This window comes from Chanodichthys erythropterus, chromosome 13 (assembly GCF_024489055.1).
Source record: "Chanodichthys erythropterus isolate Z2021 chromosome 13, ASM2448905v1, whole genome shotgun sequence".
Lineage (NCBI taxonomy): Eukaryota > Metazoa > Chordata > Actinopteri > Cypriniformes > Xenocyprididae > Chanodichthys > Chanodichthys erythropterus.
In genome coordinates, this window is record NC_090233.1 from 13,442,863 (window position 1) to 13,460,830 (window position 17,968).

Here is a 17,968-nt window from a genome sequence, read left to right on the forward strand (position 1 = left end):
TTCACACATGGCTTCCTTTTTGCATGATAGAGCTTTGGTTGGCATCTGCAGATGGCACGGCGGATCGTGTTTACCGACAGTGGTTTCTGGAAGTATTCCTGGGCCCGTTTAGTAATGTCATTGACACAATCATGCTGATGATGATGCAGTGTCGTCTGAGGGCCTGAAGACCACGGGCATCCAATAAAGGTCTTCGGCCTTGTCCCTTACGCACAGAGATTTCTCCAGTTTCTCTGAATCTTTTGATGATGTTATGCACTGTACATGATGACACTGGCAAAGCCTTTGCAATTTGACATCGAGGAACATTGTTTTCCACAATCTTTTTATGCATTTCTTCACAGATTGTAGAGCCCATGTTTACTTTCTTGCTTTTTCAGCCATTTGTTGCCCCCTTGCCAACTTTTATGAGACCTGTAGCAGGCATCAAATTTGAAATGAGCTCATTTAGTGGATAAAAGTGTAAGAATTCTCAGTTTAAACACTTGTTGCGTTATCAATCTCTTTCTGATGATTTGAGATGTGATGAAAATGACCCTTATTCAAAGATCATGTGAATGTCGATGGATGGTTTACCAGTGTCAGCTCATGTTGGCCCTGATGAGCACACACAGCTGACAGACAGAAATACTCCATACACGTTCTCCCGCCTCCTCACTCCTTCATGCCAGTAACAGTAACTCTCCTCACTGTAAAGGAGCAGCTCTATTTTTAGCCGTGCTGGATGGGCTGGATGGGAAGGCAAGCGCTGGAAACCCTCAGCCGTAGCACAGGACAGCAGACTGTGTCACCATGACTGTGGAGAAGATGGATCCTGTGGAAGTGTTCGCGGCCGGGGAGAAAGGCCGTGGCCTCCGTGTCACCAAGGAGCTGTCAGCTGGAGATGTCGTGTTTGCTGAGGCGAGCTTCGCCGCGGTCGTGTTCGACAGGTAAGATCGACTGTCGGGTCAGGAACGGCTTACTTCGGAAGAATGTTGTGGATGCTGACCTGTTGACATCTCAATGAAGGGATCCTGAACTTGTCGTTTTGGGACTCCGATATGGTGAAGCTATAATCTAAAATGGTTTTATCATCTCAAATGTGACGTGATTACTTGAGTTTGCACTGCTTTGGTTCTGTTAAATGGAGAACAGGGTTTAGTTCATACTGAGAGCTCGGGTTACTGAGCGGCCAACATGTCTGAGATTCTGTGGTATATTCATATCTCTGTTTCATGTGTTTTATCCCATATGTGTTCCTGCAGTCAGTGTGTAGATGTTTGCCAGCTGATGGTTCAAGATGTTTGCGCTTGAAACTCTGAAAGCTTGTCATTAAATATTGCTTTGGAAATGCAAAGCCTTGGATCCTGTTAGTTGCACATTTTGATTTGGAGTTTTTCCCCTGGAGAAACTTTGAGTAGTTCGGTCACTATCAAGTGCTAGAAGGTGGGAGAGATTCCACTCTCATGTGACACGATCACAGTTTCACCTCCATAAAAAGTCAAGAGCCTGTGCAACAGTTTGCACTGCAGAAAACACACAGAGCTCTCGACCTTTGACCTTCTGTAAACACTAACATGGTTCCATGTGCTTCAACACAAAGAGTTAACCTGGATGGAGCGTTCGATGATATCAGTCTTAGGTAATGTCATCTTAAAATAGACACATATGTAAGTCACATGAAGCAATATTTCTAAGCGTGCAAAGTGACACCGGAAGATTGAGGTGACAGTTCCTCAATCGCATTTATAATTAAAGCAAAATATAAATATTTCAATCAGTCTCATGGATATGCAGAGTACAGCAGTGGCCAAAAGTGATCTCCAGGGGGATGTTTGTTTTTAATGACCCTACAAGTTCAATTAAACCATCAAAATATGTTATCCTGGACCACAAAACCAGTCATTAAATCGAGGCTTATAACATTATCTGAAAGCAGAATAAATCAGCTTTCAATTGATATATAGTTTTTTAGGACACAACAATATTTGGCCGTGATGCAAGTATTTGAATATCTGGAATCTGAGAAAAAATTTGAGAAAATCACCTTTAAAGTTGTCCAAATGAAGTCCGTAGCAATGCATATCCACTCACAAAAATAAATGTTTGATATATTTATGGTTGGAAATTTACAAAATATCTTCATGAAACATGATCTTTACTTAATATCCTAATGATTTTTGGCATTTAAAAAACATCTCTAATTTTGACCCATACAATGTATTGTTTGCTATTGCTACAAATATATCTGTGCAACTTATGACTGGTTCTGTGGTCCAGGGTTACATATGGGAAAATATTTTAGAACAAAACGCTCTTGTTTAGGGTATTTTATATGACACAATTATTTGGCAAAAAAGTGCAAAATGTTCAATGCATAGAAAAACAAAAAGCTGACAAAAGCTTACAACATAAGTTATTAATATTTATTTGGTTCTTTCTTGTTTTTGCATGTGTTTATAATTTATTTGTATGACAGCCTGGACGAAAATTATGTCGCACAGTTTGGCTTGTTTAATTGCGTTATATTTACAAATAAAACAATTAAAATAATCAATCAGTTGAATTCATAAAACTTTAATAACTTAATTATTTTTTTTTTTTTTTTTTTACAATAATACGTGACATTCTGCGTTATACAGTATTAATATATTATATATTATATAAATTAATTTTTTTTCCCCAAAATTTCTTTAGTTTTAATTTTTCTGTATTGTTTTTTCCATTTAAATTTTTCTGGATTGCATTTTAATGTTTTAATTCAAATTTAATAATATAAAAGCATGTCTAATCAACTGAATTAATAAAACTAATTTTTTTTTTTTTTTTTTTTTTTTTTTTAAAATAATACAAATGTTACATTCCGTAACATTCCACGTTATACAGTAAATTCCATTTTTATAGATGAACATGATTTCACCAAGTACAACATGATCCTGGATCAACATTCCAATCAACCAATTAGATTTGAGGGACAAGTTTACACAGTGGCTGTGTCCGAAATCACCCCCATACCCTTTATTTACTGTGCTGACATAATTTGCAATGAAACAGAAAGACAGAGTGAGATATATCTAGAAGCTCCTCCCCTTTTTTCAAAATAGCCAATAGCAGTTCACCTCGATCACAGAGCCGTTGAGCTCGTCAAACTCTAACCATTTCTCCTCCATATTGCTTTAAAATATAGCATTGTTTGTATAATTCACACAAACGTGTCCGAACGTTTTGTGGTTTGTGCCGACTCACATGTATGCACTATGTGCCATTCACCATATAGAAACTAGTAAATGTGTGAATAAATGATCGATTTCAGCCGCAGCTTCAGCATCTGTTCATAGTGTAGGAGGGGGCAGGACTTCAGATTCTAGACAGCATTTGATTGGACCGAAGATGTGATGAGAAGCTGAATGTGATGTCATGAAAATTCGTGATCCAGTTTAGTGGATTTTGATTTTGTCTGTGGGGAATTGATTGGATGATTAAATGGTTGTGGTTTGCTATTGGTGGATCTCATGTGAGTTGCCCCACCCATATCATCAGAGAAGAGAAGAGGGCTGTGTCCGAAATCGCCCCCTATATCCTTAAATAGGGCATTATTTGAGGGGATAGTCATTTGTGGTGGTGTCCAAAACCATAGTGGACATTACCAAGTGCATGCAATCCCAAAATGCAATGCAACAACGAACGTCCAACCAATGTACACCCAACATGAATTCCTGCATCTGACCAGAAGATGGCGCCTACAGCTGAATCTTCCACCCATCTACTTCCCAGTGTGCGTACAGCATAATTTTTACTTGATTATTAAATTGTTTTATTAAGGTTTATACATGCTATAGTTTTCATGACAGAGCTTGAGATATTTTTTTTCATTATTAGCCTATTGGATCTGTCAGTTTGCTAAGTTTCAAATGATTATTATGGAGCCCTGCACATATATAAAATTAAATCGTGCACACGATTTACTAATTCGTTCCCTCAATTTACTTATTCGTTCCCTCAATTTACTAATTCATGCACACGATTTACTAATTTGTTCCCTTGATTTACTAAAATGTGCGCATGATTTACTAATTCGTTCCCTCGATTCACTAATTCGTGCACACGATTTACTAATTTGTTCCCTTGATTTACTAAAACGTGCGCATGATTTACTAATTCGTTCCCTCGATTCACTAATTCGTGCACACGATTTACTAATTCGTTCCCTCGATTTACTAAAATGTGCGCATGATTTACTAATTCGTTCCCTCGATTTACTAAAATGTGCGCATGATTTACTAATTCGTTCCCTCGATTTACTAAAATGTGCTCATGATTTACTAATTCGTTCCCTCGATTTACTAAAATGTGCGCATGATTTATTAATTTGTTCCCTCGATTTACTAAAATGTGCGCACGATTTACTAATTCGTTCCCTCGATTTACTAAAATGTGCGCATGATTTACTAATTCGTTCCCTCGATTTACTAAAACGTGCGCATGATTTACTAATTCGTTCCCTCGATTTACTAAAATGTGCGCATGATTTATTAATTCATTCCCTCGATTTACTAAAACGTGCGCACGATTTACTAAATCGTTCCCTCGATTTACTAAAACGTGCGCATGATTTACTAATTCGTTCCCTCGATTCACTAATTCGTGCACACGATTTACTAATTCGTTCCCTCGATTTACTAAAACGTGCGCATGATTTACTAATTCGTTCTCTCAATTTACTAATTCGTGCACACAATTTATGAACTCGTTCCTTCGATTTACTAAAACGTGCGCACCATTTACTAAATCGCTCCCTCAATTTACTAATTCGTTCCCTCAATTTACTAATTCGTTCCCTCGATTTACTAAAACATGCGCACGCTTTACTAAATCGTTCCCTCGATTTACTAATTCGTGCACATGATTTACTAATTCGTTCCCTCAATTTACTAATTCGTGCACGCAATTTACTAACTCGTTCCTTCGATTTACTAATTCGTGCACATGATTTACTAATTCGTTCCCTCAATTTACTAATTCGTGCACGCAATTTACTAACTCGTTCCTTCGATTTACTAAAACGTGCGCACGATTTACTAAATCGTTCCCTCAATTTACTAATTTGTGCGCACAATTTACTCATTCGTTCCCTCGATTTACTAATTCGTTCCCTCAATTTACTAATTCGTTCCCTCAGTTTACTAAAACGTGCACAAGATTTACTAAATCGTTCCCTCAATTTACTAATTCGTTCCCTCGATTTACTAATTCGTTCCTTCGATTTACTAATTAGTTCCCTCGATTTATTAAAACGTGCGCACGATTTACTAAATCGTTCCCTCGATTTACTAAAACGTGCGCATGATTTACTAATTCGTTCCCTCGATTCACTAATTCGTGCACATGATTTACTAATTCGTTCCCTCAATTTACAAATTCGTGCACGCAATTTACTAACTCGTTCGTTCGATTTACTAAAACGTGCTAATTCATTCCCTCAATTTACTAATTTGTGCGCACAATTCACTCATTCGTTCCCTCGATTTACTAATTCGTTCCCTCAATTTACTAATTCGTTCCCTCAGTTTACTAAAACGTGCACAAGATTTACTAAATCGTTCCCTCAATTTACTAATTCGTTCCCTCGATTTACTAATTTGTTCCTTCGATTTACTAATTAGTTCCCTCGATTTATTAATTTGTGCGCACGATTTTCTAATCCTATACTAGCCTATATTAGTAGACTAATGTAGGGAATAGTGAATGAGGGTTTAGGGGCAATTTCAAACACAGCAAGTGTATGTCAAGTTTAGACTTTCAACCAGGGTTAGGTGTTATTCATATATCATTTCCCTCTGATTTTAAGGATAAGTTATGGGTAGGGTTAGGTTTAGGGGTAGAGAAATGGTTAGGATAGGATTGTTGCTCCAGGATCAGCAAAATATCTCGACCCAGGAACATGTCTTACTTGGCGAAATCATGTTTTTTATGACTGTATTCTAGCGCCCTAATAAACACCCACGATAGCATGTGTGCTTCACATCCACACACACTTGCGTTTTGCTCTGGCAAAAAATTGCACTTTGATTTAGCACTTCCTCAAAAACTGCATAGATGTAATGAACCGTTTTGTTTGAGGATGTTACTAATGCAGGTGTGTGTCTCCGGTCCGTCAGTCTCTCTCTGCAGGTGTGTCACAGCTGTTTCCGCCGGCAGCCAAACCCTCACCGCTGCGCACAGTGCAAATTCGCACACTACTGCGATCGCACGTGCCAGCGCGCCGCGTGGGATGAACACAAGCAGGAATGTTCTGCCATTAGAAAGATTGGAAAAGCTCCCAATGAGAATGTACGGTAAGTCGAGTCATGTGTCACATCAATTTCACTTGAAGTATATTGATCAGAGTTAGTAATGATAAATAAGTGTTGGCAATAAAGAAAAAAGATGCTCAGCCACAAGAGAAAAGGCATTTATTGGCGCTGAATGTCGTTTGATGGCAGTCTGGCCGCTCGTATCATGTGGCGTATCAAGAAGGACACGGGTCTGGTCTCCGATGCGCAGCTCACCACCCTCGACCTCCTGGAGGATCACCTGTCCAAAATGACGCCCGAGGATCTAAAGGAGCTCAAAGTCGACGTGCAACACTTCTATAGTTACTGGCCTAAAAAGAGCAAAGTGGTCGGAGAGGACTACGTGTCACATATCTTTGGTGTGGTAGGCAGAGATTCGTCACTTCTTCATTTACGCTGCTCAGATCCTCAGGATGAGAAAGATGTTTGTGTTGTCCTCAGATCAACTGCAATGGCTTCACGCTGAGTGATCAGAGGGGTCTTCAGGCGGTGGGCGTCGGTCTCTTTCCCAACCTCTGTTTGGTCAATCACGACTGCTGGCCCAACTGCACCGTCATTCTCAATCATGGCAAGTGAGTAGATGAGAATTCATAAAGATGAAATGATTCAGATCTGAGCTCAATTATAGAGATGTGACCTTTAACAGGATAAAGCGTGTGTGTGTTTCTCTCTTGCAGTCAGACGGCACTGGATGCTTCATTCCACACGAAGAGAAGGTGGGTCAGTCTTAAACACTAACATTTGACCTTTGACCTCTCATTTCCATTTAATCATCATCTGTCTTTTATCATATAGTACATTGTTAGTTCATGAGTTAAAAGCTGCAGAAAATACAGACACTTCAGAGACAATGAGAATAACAGTTTAGTAAATATTATGTACACCAGCTCCAGTCATTCTTATAAAACATCGTCTAATGGTTAAAAAACGCTTGTCAAGTCATCATGTATTCGTGTTTTTGTCACATGTTATGTTGCTCTAAGGAACTCATTCACTGTCTTCATCATAAAACATTTGTGATTTGATTTGAATTAACATGGTGTTGCATGTGAGATGTAAAAATAGATTTTTGGGTTTGTTTGGTTTTTGTACTAACACAACAGCTGTCTAATGCTTTTATTTTTGGAATGTTATGACATTAAAATAAAAAATAAATAGTTTTTTAAGATTGAATTACGGAACTTTGTTTCTGCCACAGACAAAAAAGGTAATTGCCCAGCTAACAGGGAACATTCTGTCAAGGTTCTCTCAACGTTATGAACAAACATTATTCCAGTAACACTTCAATAATAACTGCAAAATGAAGAAATAGAGGTAAATAATGTTCACATAACAAAAAATAAAACGTTTAAAAAACTGGACGTTTTGAACATTCTGAAAACATTCAGAAATAACATTCTCATAACTTAATGAGAACATTAGCTGAGTGTGACATTATGTTTCACAAAGTACAAAGTCAGAATTATGAGATATAAACCGGAATTACAAGAAAAAAGTACAAATTGTGAGATATAAACACAATTGCAAGAAAAAATGTCCAGTTGCGAGCTACAATCTCGGAATTGTGAGAAATAAAATCAGAATTGCAAGATGTAAACTCGGAATTACAAGAAACAAAATTGCGTGATATAAACAGAATTGTATTAAACAAATCCAATTGCGAGTTACAAACTCGGAATTGCGAGAAATAAAGTCAGAATTAAAAGATAAAACCGAAACTACAAGAAACAAGTACGAATTGCGAGATATAAACAGAATTGCGATAAAACAAGTCCAATTGTGAGTTACAAACTTGGAATTGCTAGAAATAAAGTCAGAATTGCAAAATGTAAACTTGGAATTACAAGAAACAAGTATGAATTGCTAGATATAAACAGAAATGCAATAAAACAAGTCCAATTACGAACTACAAACTCGGAATTGCGTGAAATAAAGTCATAATTGCAAGATGTAAACTCTGAACTACAAGAAACAATTATGAATTGCGAGATAAAAACAGAATTACGTTAAAACAAGTCCAATTTGCAGCTACAAACTCAGAATTGCGAGAAATAAAGTCAGAATTGCAAGATGTAAACTCGGAATTACAAGAAAAACAAGTACGAATTGCAAGATATAAACAGAATTGCGATAAAACAAGTGCCATTGCGAACTACAAACTCGGAATTGCGAGAAATAAAGTCTGAATTATAAAATGTAAACTTGGAATTACAAGAAACAAGTACGAATTGCGAGATATTAATTGCGATAAGTCCAATTGCGAGCAAACTCAGAATTGCGAGATATAAACTTGCAGTTGTGAAAAAAACAAATCTGAATTGCAAGTTACAAACTCAGAATTACAAGAAAAAATACAGAATTGAGAGTTATAAACTTGGAATTGCGATAAAGTACGAATTGCAAGATATATACACAATTGCGAGAAAAAAGTCTAAATTATGAGAAAATCAGAAATATGAGATAAAAGGAGCAATTACCATTTTAATTTTTTATTCTGTGGCAGAAACAAGCTTCCACACTGTTGTTGTTGTTGTTGAAGAGAGAGCATTAGCTCACAGTAAGGATCATTGGCTCTGTGTCCTCTGGGAATGCTGTCAGGATCGAGCTGAGGGCTCTGGGAAAGATCTCTGAAGGGGAAGAGCTGACCGTGAGTTACGTGGACTTCCTGAACGTGTCCAAGGACCGGCAGCGGCTGCTGAAGCAACAGTATTACTTCGACTGCAAGTGTGAGCACTGCACCAACGGCATTAAAGACGACCTGATGACGGCCGTCAAAGATGGACAGAAGGTTCATATCATTACATATACAAGATCTGTACAAGAAACACTCACTCTTACAAGAAAAGCTTCTGTATAGAACAATACCTTTATATTTAGAACCTTTAGGGGCTCCATCATGGGAATTAAATAGTTTGTAAACATATTTTATCAATAGAAAAAAATGAAATAAGTATTTATGCAATCATTTAAGACATTTCTCCTTATAGAACCTTTTTGGCATGAAGTGTTCTATAAAACTGAGTCAAAAACCCTAGAGTTCTATACAGAGCACTGAACCTATTTCTATGAGTCTGAGATGAATCTGACATGAATTAGACTGAAGAAGTCTGTATTTTCTCCATAATAGCCCATTCTAAATCAGTCCCTCAAGTCGCACAGGATATTTAGACAATATACAGGTGCTGGTCATATAATTAGAATATCATCAAGAAGTTGATTATTTCAACTTGACAGTGACTTGACAGTTGTCCAAAAGACGACCATTGACAAGGAAGGCAAAACACAAAAGGTCATTGCAAAAGAGGCTGGCTGTTCACAGAGCTCTGTGTCCAAGCACATTAATAGAGAGGCGAAGGGAAGGAAAAGATGTGGTAGAAAAAGAGTACAAGCAATAGGGATAACCGCACCCTGGAGAGGATTGTGAAACAAAACCCATTCAAAAATGTGGGGGAGATTCACAAAGAGAGGACTGCAGCTGGAGTCAGTGCTTCAAGAACCACTACACACAGACATATGCAAGACATGGGTTTCAGCTGTCGCATTCCTTGTGTCAAGCCACTCTTGAACAACAGACAGCGTCAGAATCGTCTCGCCTGGGCTAAAGACAAAAAGGGCTGAACTGCTGCTGAGTGGTCCAAAGTTGTGTTCTCTGATGAAAGTAAATTTTGCATTGATTAAACAGCACCCCTTGTGGCAGGGAATGATAATACATTCATGCTAGAAAGTTTGGTTCTGTAGAAATTTGACTACACTGAGTCACAAAATTAAAAAAAAAAAAAAAAAACTCTTAAATACCAAAATAATCAAACATAAACAGCTCTCATTTTTTCACATCTTGCTAAAAAATTTATAAAATAACACTTTATTTCAACATTTACTCCCCCTATCCACCTCCTGGGTAATTTTTGTTGATATGCAAAATAAGAAATGCAAAAATATTTGTGCTACTTGTTGAATTAGATTCTCTCAGATATGAAGAGTGGAAATCAATGAAGGTTAATGCAGAAATACAAGAGCTTTGACCGTATATGACTGGCGTCTTTTTCAAAGGACCACTTTACATATATTGTATAAAACTGAGCAATGCATTTGAAGTCTGGCCTGTAATAATGTGTGTAGCGAAGAATCGCTGCTGTCTTCAGATCTTCACTCGTGTGCTTGTGTCTGCAGCCGTCTGCTGAGGTGCTGAAGGAGGTGACAGATTTCAGTCTTCAGGCTCTGGTGAAGATCGAAGAGGCTCGTATTGAAGGAAACTTCCATGAGGTCAGTCTGACAAGTCGAACCTGAACTTTTGGCAATAAAAGAGGATCTAAACAGCATTTCCAAGCCTCAGCGATGACCTTCGAACCAACGCCGAAGTGTGATGAAAATTGAAAATTGTTTAAAGTCCCCCTGTGGTGAACAAAACTGATTTTGATTTGACCAATATAAAAAGGCACTTTAAATGAATGACATGGGTGTTTCAGTGGTTTATGATCTGGTTCTGTAGGTGATTAAGATCTGCCGCGAGTGTCTGCAGAAGCAGGATCCAGTGTTTGGAGACACAAACCTGCATCTGCTGCGCGTCCTCAGCACTGCCAGCGAGGTCCTGTCCTTCCTGCAGCAGTTTGAAGAGGCGTCCGGATATGCGCGGCGCATGGTGGAGGGATACGCGTGAGTCTGTGGCTCATAACACATCCATTTCTCCATTTTAATGAACCGATATGCATTCTTAAATCCCAAGAATTTATCTTTTATTCTATGCTGTTTTCAGTTGATGTGTGAACAAAACTTATTATTTATATATCGGCTTGAAAATGGATCATCTCTTCCTCTTTACTAGTAGCAAATAAGCATGAACATCAGAAGGAATGTTGAAAGATACAGAACAACTTACTGAAATGAATTATGTTTCATGTAATCAATTAATCAGTGTTTCATCCACAGAAAGACATCAATAAAACAGCTTGAGAAAAATCAAACGTAACGCCATATTTACCTCAGAAAAGCCATTCAGTGACTATAAACTCGATAGTCAACTAGAAACTCTAATGAGGAGCGTTTTGATACATATGCTCCATATTACATATTCATTACATTTTTACTTCACATATTTTTTAATATTTAATGTATGTATGAATAAATCCATCATGAAGTGTTTAATTATGATGAATTTAATTAGAAACATTTCTTTTGAAACATGCTAGAAGATGCTAAAAAAGCAACACATTAAAACTGGCTAGCAATGTGCCAAATCATGCTTGAAACATGCTATCAATGTGGTAAAACATGTTAACAATGTGTGGATTCATGCTATAAACATGCTAGCAATGTGTTAAAACATGTTAGAGCCATACTAAATCATTTTAACATGTGAAAACATGAGTAACGTGTGCTAATTTATGTTAAAAACATGCTAGCAACATGTTAAAGAATGCTAGCAATGAGTGAAATCACGTTAGTAACATGTTATAACATGGTAGCAATGTGTTAATTCATGCTAGAAACATGTTATCACTGTGCTAATACGTGTTAGAAACACATTGGCAATGTGCCCACATGCTAGAAACATGCTACCAACATGCTAAATCATGTTAACAACATGGTAAAGCATGTTAGCAAAGTGTTAAATCATGTTGAAACATGTTAGCAATGCGCTAAATAATGCTAGAAACATGCTAAATAATGCTAGCAACATATTAAAACATGTTATCATGGTGCAAATACGTGTTAGAAACACATTAGCAATGTGCCAAATCATGCTAGAAACATGCTACCAAAATGCTAAATCATGATAAACATGCCAGTAATGTGTGGTAATTTATGTCAGAAACATGCTAGCAGCATTATAACATGTTACCAATGTGTTAATTCATGCTAGAAACATGCTAGCAATTTGCTAAATCATGCTAGCAATGTGCCAATTCATAAAACATGCCTGTTACGTATTATAAATCAGGTTAAAACATAATAAAATGTTGAAATGAGAAATAAGCTAGCAACTTGCTGAAACATATTAGCAATGTGTTACACCATGTAAACATTTTATTGACCTCTTTGAGTAAATCTAAAACTTTTAAAAGTTATTTCTAACTTCCAGATGCATAACTGTCTTACGTGCAGTTTAAAAGCTTACAAATCAGTTGTTAATTGTAACCTGTAATATTACAGTAATGTGGCGACTGACAGGGTTCCTGAATAGTTGAGAGAGATTGTTTCCTTTGAGAAATATATGTAGTATATATCGAATTAACATCGAATCTGGTTCAGAACTGGATCAAACGGCACGCTTGTGAATGGAAATCAAACCGTGATCTTTGTGTCGAAGCCCAGCCCTAGTGAGTTATAACAGGGCTGACCTCTTTTCAACCAGTGAAATCCAGTAATCTTTTGATTTCCTGTAAATCTCTTTAATTCCAATCACCTGTGCTGCAAACATCAGGCCAGTCAGACAATAATTTCCCTGTTCCTCGTCTTAGGAAGCTTTACCATCCCAATAATGCCCAGCTGGGAATGGCCATCATGAGGGCGGGCGTCACGCACTGGCACGCGGGGCTGATAGAGGAAGGTCACGGGCTGATCTGTCGCGCCTACGCCATCCTCTTGATCACACATGGAGCTCATCATCCCATGACCAAAGACCTGGAGGTAAAACACCAGCTGCACACGACAATATACAACCATCAAACGCTTCGGGCTCGAATGTTACCATGGCGAAAATCAGTCAGTGTTGGTTTCTGTTACAAGCTCATTGTGTTCCTCCTGTAACGGAGTTGAACTATTGACCTTGATGAGGCCGATCTAAGTGAAATACTTATGATGACTGCTTAAATATGATGTCAGAGAAATGAAAGCATTATTTTTAAAGGGAAAGCATAACAGGGCTGAAGAACAGAAAGACAAATTCTGAATCAACAAATGACATTTTTGAAAAACATGCACTGTAGACAGTTAAGGTATAATGTTTTAATTTCAATCAAAGCAAAATGTTGGTACAATTTGAATTCAATTCACAATTTTACAGTTTAAATGTAATGATAATCCAGTGAATAAAAACATTATTTTAAAGGCAAGACACCACAGGTAAATAGGGTACATTTTTAACTAATAGATATCACCATATATTCCCCAGTATATCACAGTATATTAATATATTAAATTTTGCATTACAACTTTTCCAAAAAATGATATGCGCAAATATGCAAATGAGGCATTATTTAATTAAAAATGCACTCATTTGCATACATTTCCAGAAAAGAAATCTGAACATTGGATAAAGCCATGTTAATAACAAAGGGCGAAGCACCAAAGGTTCGATGGTGTACTTACAATTATTATTCTTCCACTCTGGGAGTCTATGGCAGTCACATGTGGGAAAGTTATAAAATTTGGCACACTGATAGAGGACAGTCCCAACAATAACTACAGCAAATTTAGTGGCTCTAGATCAAACTCTCTAGTGCCACCACTTGCACAAAATTTCACTCATGTTTACGTTAATAACTCTTGAAAAACGTTAATTTCCTCTGATTCCTTGGCTCAATCCGATTCGATTGCACCCTATGACATCATTTCCTTCATGAAACTTTTCCCGCCAAAAAGCATGACCTGAGGCTACATGCTGCATTTCGGCGCAGTGCCACGGTCCGTGTACGTTTTGATAGTTTGTTTTCCAATTTCAAATGAAATACGCAGAAACAAGAAAACGGTCGTTTCCTGTTTTTTCAATTGTTAAAAAAAAACGGAAAAACGAGATTTTGACTCGATTTTCGTTTTTTCGGGTCACGGATAGAAAACGGAAATACGACTTCAAAACTCGTTTTCCACATGTGGGCGGTTATTACACGCCCCTTTCAGCCGATTGGTCAATCAAATCTGAGCCAGTGACGTCATCTTCAGTTCCTTCAACAAAATAATAGTCCTCTTTTACTGTCTATGCCGCTATATCAGTAAATGCATAAATCGGCTTTCTTCTGTGCAACCTAACGCGTATTTCACAGAAATATGTTTGCACAGATAAAAAAAAAGTTTAAAAAACCTACAGTAAATTTAATTAAGTCTGTTTTTAAGCTGTCATTGTGTTTTTAAAATGTAAATGCCTCTACATCTGTTACCAAGCGCATGACATCCTTTGGGCTACTACCACCGATCAATAGGCTATAATGATGGACTATTGTCTATTATAGATCAGTGGCATCTGCACTCATTTTTTTCTTATTTTAATGTTTTGTTTACATTTTATACATTTAAATTCAATCATTTAGCAGACGCATTCCTTGCAGTAGACTATATCCACTAGGTGGCAACACCTAATAACGGTATCGGGGGGCTTTTTATTTTTCCTTAGGCTACTTATAAATGGCCATGCAGATTTTATCTCTTAAATTAAACACTTTTATGAACACAGTAAACATTATTATATGTCACAGTTTACTTGCTATCCTCACTTTTTCTGTCTTTCCTTCGCTTTTGAATGAATTAAATGGCCCTGAACATTTTACTTTCAAATTCGATTTAACGGCAATTGGCGATTCTGCGTCAATTGCTTTAGTGGACAACAGCAAAACAAAAACTCTCGTATATTAAACATAGAACTTTTATTATCTTTGCAATTATTTTATTATCTTTTATTATCTTTGTAATTATTTTATTTTGTAAATATTCGTGGCTTAAACAGCGGGAAAATTTACTGTATGCAGTTCTGTGAATGTTTTGAAAAACTTAAACTAAACGAAAATTATTGTTGCCTTGTCAATATAATTTCTGTTTTTTTCCCCCTGACTTTCAACTGACGTGATCATCGTTTCATTAACGGACAAGATTATATTAAATTAGAATTAAACGAAATTTGATAAATGTCTGTAAATCATTAAAAAAATCCCAGGGGTTTAGTTTTAGCCTACATGAACAAATAGCAGAATAAACAACAGAACATGAGGATTCATCATCATCACGCACCTGCCGCGCTTCTGTGAACTTAAGTAATTAAAATATAACCAAAATGAAAGGGGAAAAAATGCGACAATATGAGTGTCGGTTAATTTTTGAGAAGTTCACAGAAAGGAAACCAAGACAGCAGAAAATTTCGTTTTTACAAGCAATGTTTTGTTTTTATTGTGAGTGTAGAGAAATAATAGGCCTATTTAACCCTTCACAGATTCGAATGGTGTTACATATATTTGACCATAAATGTCTGAGTATTTTAAGTTGTTTCCGCTTTTGTAAGAAAATTCAAGTGAACGTGTCGGCGCCTCACGCACACACAACATCAGTTTTAGTAACTTGACATCACAGCCTGTTAACTGTCAAAATAACATACATTCAACCAAATATAAAATGTGTACAATAAAAGCGTTTAAATAAATATAGTTTAGCCTCCAAATCGTGAATATTGAAACATTTGGATTTGTGTCAAATTAGAGAAGTAATAAGGCCGGTATTGTTTCAGTTCAGCTTTAAATGAATTCGTTTTGGCTTAACATTTATATATTATTTTTGTCATAACTAAAATAGCTATGTAGCTGTAATTTCGATCTTTAATGTTTGATCTTTACATATTCCCTCAATCTTTTAACGGGTTATTAACATTAGCCTATATTCAGCAGGCAATGTTAGGCTATATAAAATAAATAAAGAGAGATGAGATATTGTTCGTTTTTCAAAATTGCTTACACTACTTATTTATTGTGATTTATTCTATTTATTCAAAATAGAATAAAATAAAAACTTGTTTTTTTTTAATCTGTGCTTTTCATCCGCTCCTCTGTGTGGGGAGTGCAGTTTCACTATGCATATTAAACTACAAACAGCATTACAACAGTCTGTGTGCTGATTAACATTTCTGAAATAAATATTTCTGTGAAATACGCGTTAGGTTGCACAGAAGAAAGCCGATTTATGACATTTACTGATATAGCGGCAGAGGACTGTTATTTTGTTGAACGAACTGAAGATGACGTCACTGGCTCAGATTTGATTGACCAATCGGCTGAAAGGGGCGTGTAATGACCGCCCACATGTGGAAAACGAGTTTTGAAGTCGTGTTTCCGTTTTCTATCCGTGACCCGAAAAAACGAAATTCGAGTCAAAATCTCGTTTTTCCGTTTTTTTTAACAAACGAAAAAACGGGAAACGACCGTTTTCTCGTTTCTGCGTATTTCATTTCAAATTGGAAAACAAACTATCAAAACGTACACGGACCTGCCACCTACTATAATAATAATAATAATAAATATAACGGGTTCCCAAACACATTCCTGGAGCTTCCCCAACACTGCATGTTTTCCATGTCTCCTTAATCAGACACACCTGATTCAGATCATCAGCTTGAGACTCCAAGACCTGAAATGGGAGTGTCAGACAAAGGAGACATGCGAAATGTGCAGTGTTGGAGAGGCTCCAGGAATGTGTTTGGGAACCCCTGGCTTATAACTTCCGAAAAGTTTGGCCAAAAAAAAAACAACTGGTCTTGTTAGATTCAGGGCAGCATGCAAGTTGAATGATATCCAATTTTACCATATCGGCCATTTTGAGTGTCAGTCATTTTGCATTTTGTAGCAAAATAATGTATTTATTGAACGCATTAGTGAATCATTACTAATGCATACTCATGCATAGACATGTCTATAACTTATAAACGAAATGAGATATTTTCACCAAATTTGACACTTATTTATGGGCTCACTCTGAGGATACATTAAAAAAAGTGGTGGGATTGCACCTGTTGGTGGCACTATAACTGAACAAAATATTAAATTGCCACTAACTACAATAAAGTATAAGAAATAAAATGCTATATTTTACTAATGATTTTACTTCTTGCTTTTGCTTGGACCCTTAATGGCTGCTTGCAGCTATATTTCTAGTTTGATTTTGTAGACGTTTTAGAGTTAAAACTTTTACAGAAGGGATTTTGGGTTTCTCTTTTTATCACTCAGAAAATGATATATGAACCAACCTTCAGAATATAGATGTGAATAAAACTGTAAAGTTTGGAATTTGTATTTGGTGTAAGATTTCTGACTCAAAATCACCACCTTTAATTAAGATATGGATTTAAATTGAAATCTACAGATGCTAATAGATAAAGTGCAATAAAATAAGCACTTAAAAATGTATTTTGTATGTTTTCTTTCCAGTAGTCGCATGTTATGTAAGCAAATAGACCTCAAAACTGACTAGTGCATTAAAAAAAACAATGGGTTTGCCTGTAGTGTCTCGCCTTAAAACAACTAAACAGAGTTAAATCTATCCAATCATGTAAGTTCAGTAAGTCATGGACACACACACAAATGACAGTCCTGAGAGTCACTATAGGTAAAGAAAGATTCGATTTTAATCCAAGAGAAGCACATCAGAATGGGTTTGTGAGAGTTAATTTGCACTGTGAGCTTGGATGATGTGAAATGTGTGTTTTCAGGCGATGCGGACGCAGACAGAGATGGAGCTTCGTCTGTTCAAACAGAACGAGTACGTCTATCAAAGCATGAGGGAGGCCGTGCTCTCTAACAAACCCATGAGCATCGCTGGAGAACAAGTGCAAATCAAAGCCACTTCATAAACCTGCTGATGTACTGATCGTCATGAAGCTAAGCAAGAAACGTGCCTGAATCTGCACTCTAATAAAGGCATTTTCAACAGATCACATTGTGGCGTTTTGATTGAATCTATCCCAGACT

The 17,968-nt window shown here is 36.8% G+C and overlaps 1 protein-coding gene across 1 annotated transcript; it reads left to right on the plus strand.

Moving 5' to 3' along the window:
* The first annotated feature begins 693 nt into the window (after positions 1-693).
* Positions 694-17,925, plus strand: smyd1a (SET and MYND domain containing 1a). The gene is made up of 10 exons (XM_067407335.1): positions 694-929; positions 6,138-6,314; positions 6,462-6,675; positions 6,753-6,883; positions 6,989-7,027; positions 8,910-9,099; positions 10,482-10,574; positions 10,801-10,964; positions 12,770-12,938; positions 17,710-17,925. The coding sequence occupies exons 1-10, from the start codon at positions 793-795 to the stop codon at positions 17,848-17,850; spliced, it is 1,455 nt and encodes a 484-aa protein (XP_067263436.1). The 5' UTR covers positions 694-792; the 3' UTR covers positions 17,851-17,925.
* Positions 17,926-17,968: the final 43 nt, after the last annotated feature.

What these genes read in the sequence shown, in the direction of transcription:
- smyd1a (XM_067407335.1), top strand. Translation starts at nt 793, where the DNA reads ATGACTGTGGAGAAGATGGATCCTGTGGAAGTGTTCGCGGCCGGGGAG. An exon ending in TCATTCCACACGAAGAGAAG is followed by an intron (nt 7,028 to 8,909) that starts GTGGGTCAGTCT and finishes GAATGCTGTCAG; the next exon opens with GATCGAGCTGAGGGCTCTGG. An exon ending in CGCATGGTGGAGGGATACGC is followed by an intron (nt 10,965 to 12,769) that starts GTGAGTCTGTGG and finishes TCCTCGTCTTAG; the next exon opens with GAAGCTTTACCATCCCAATA.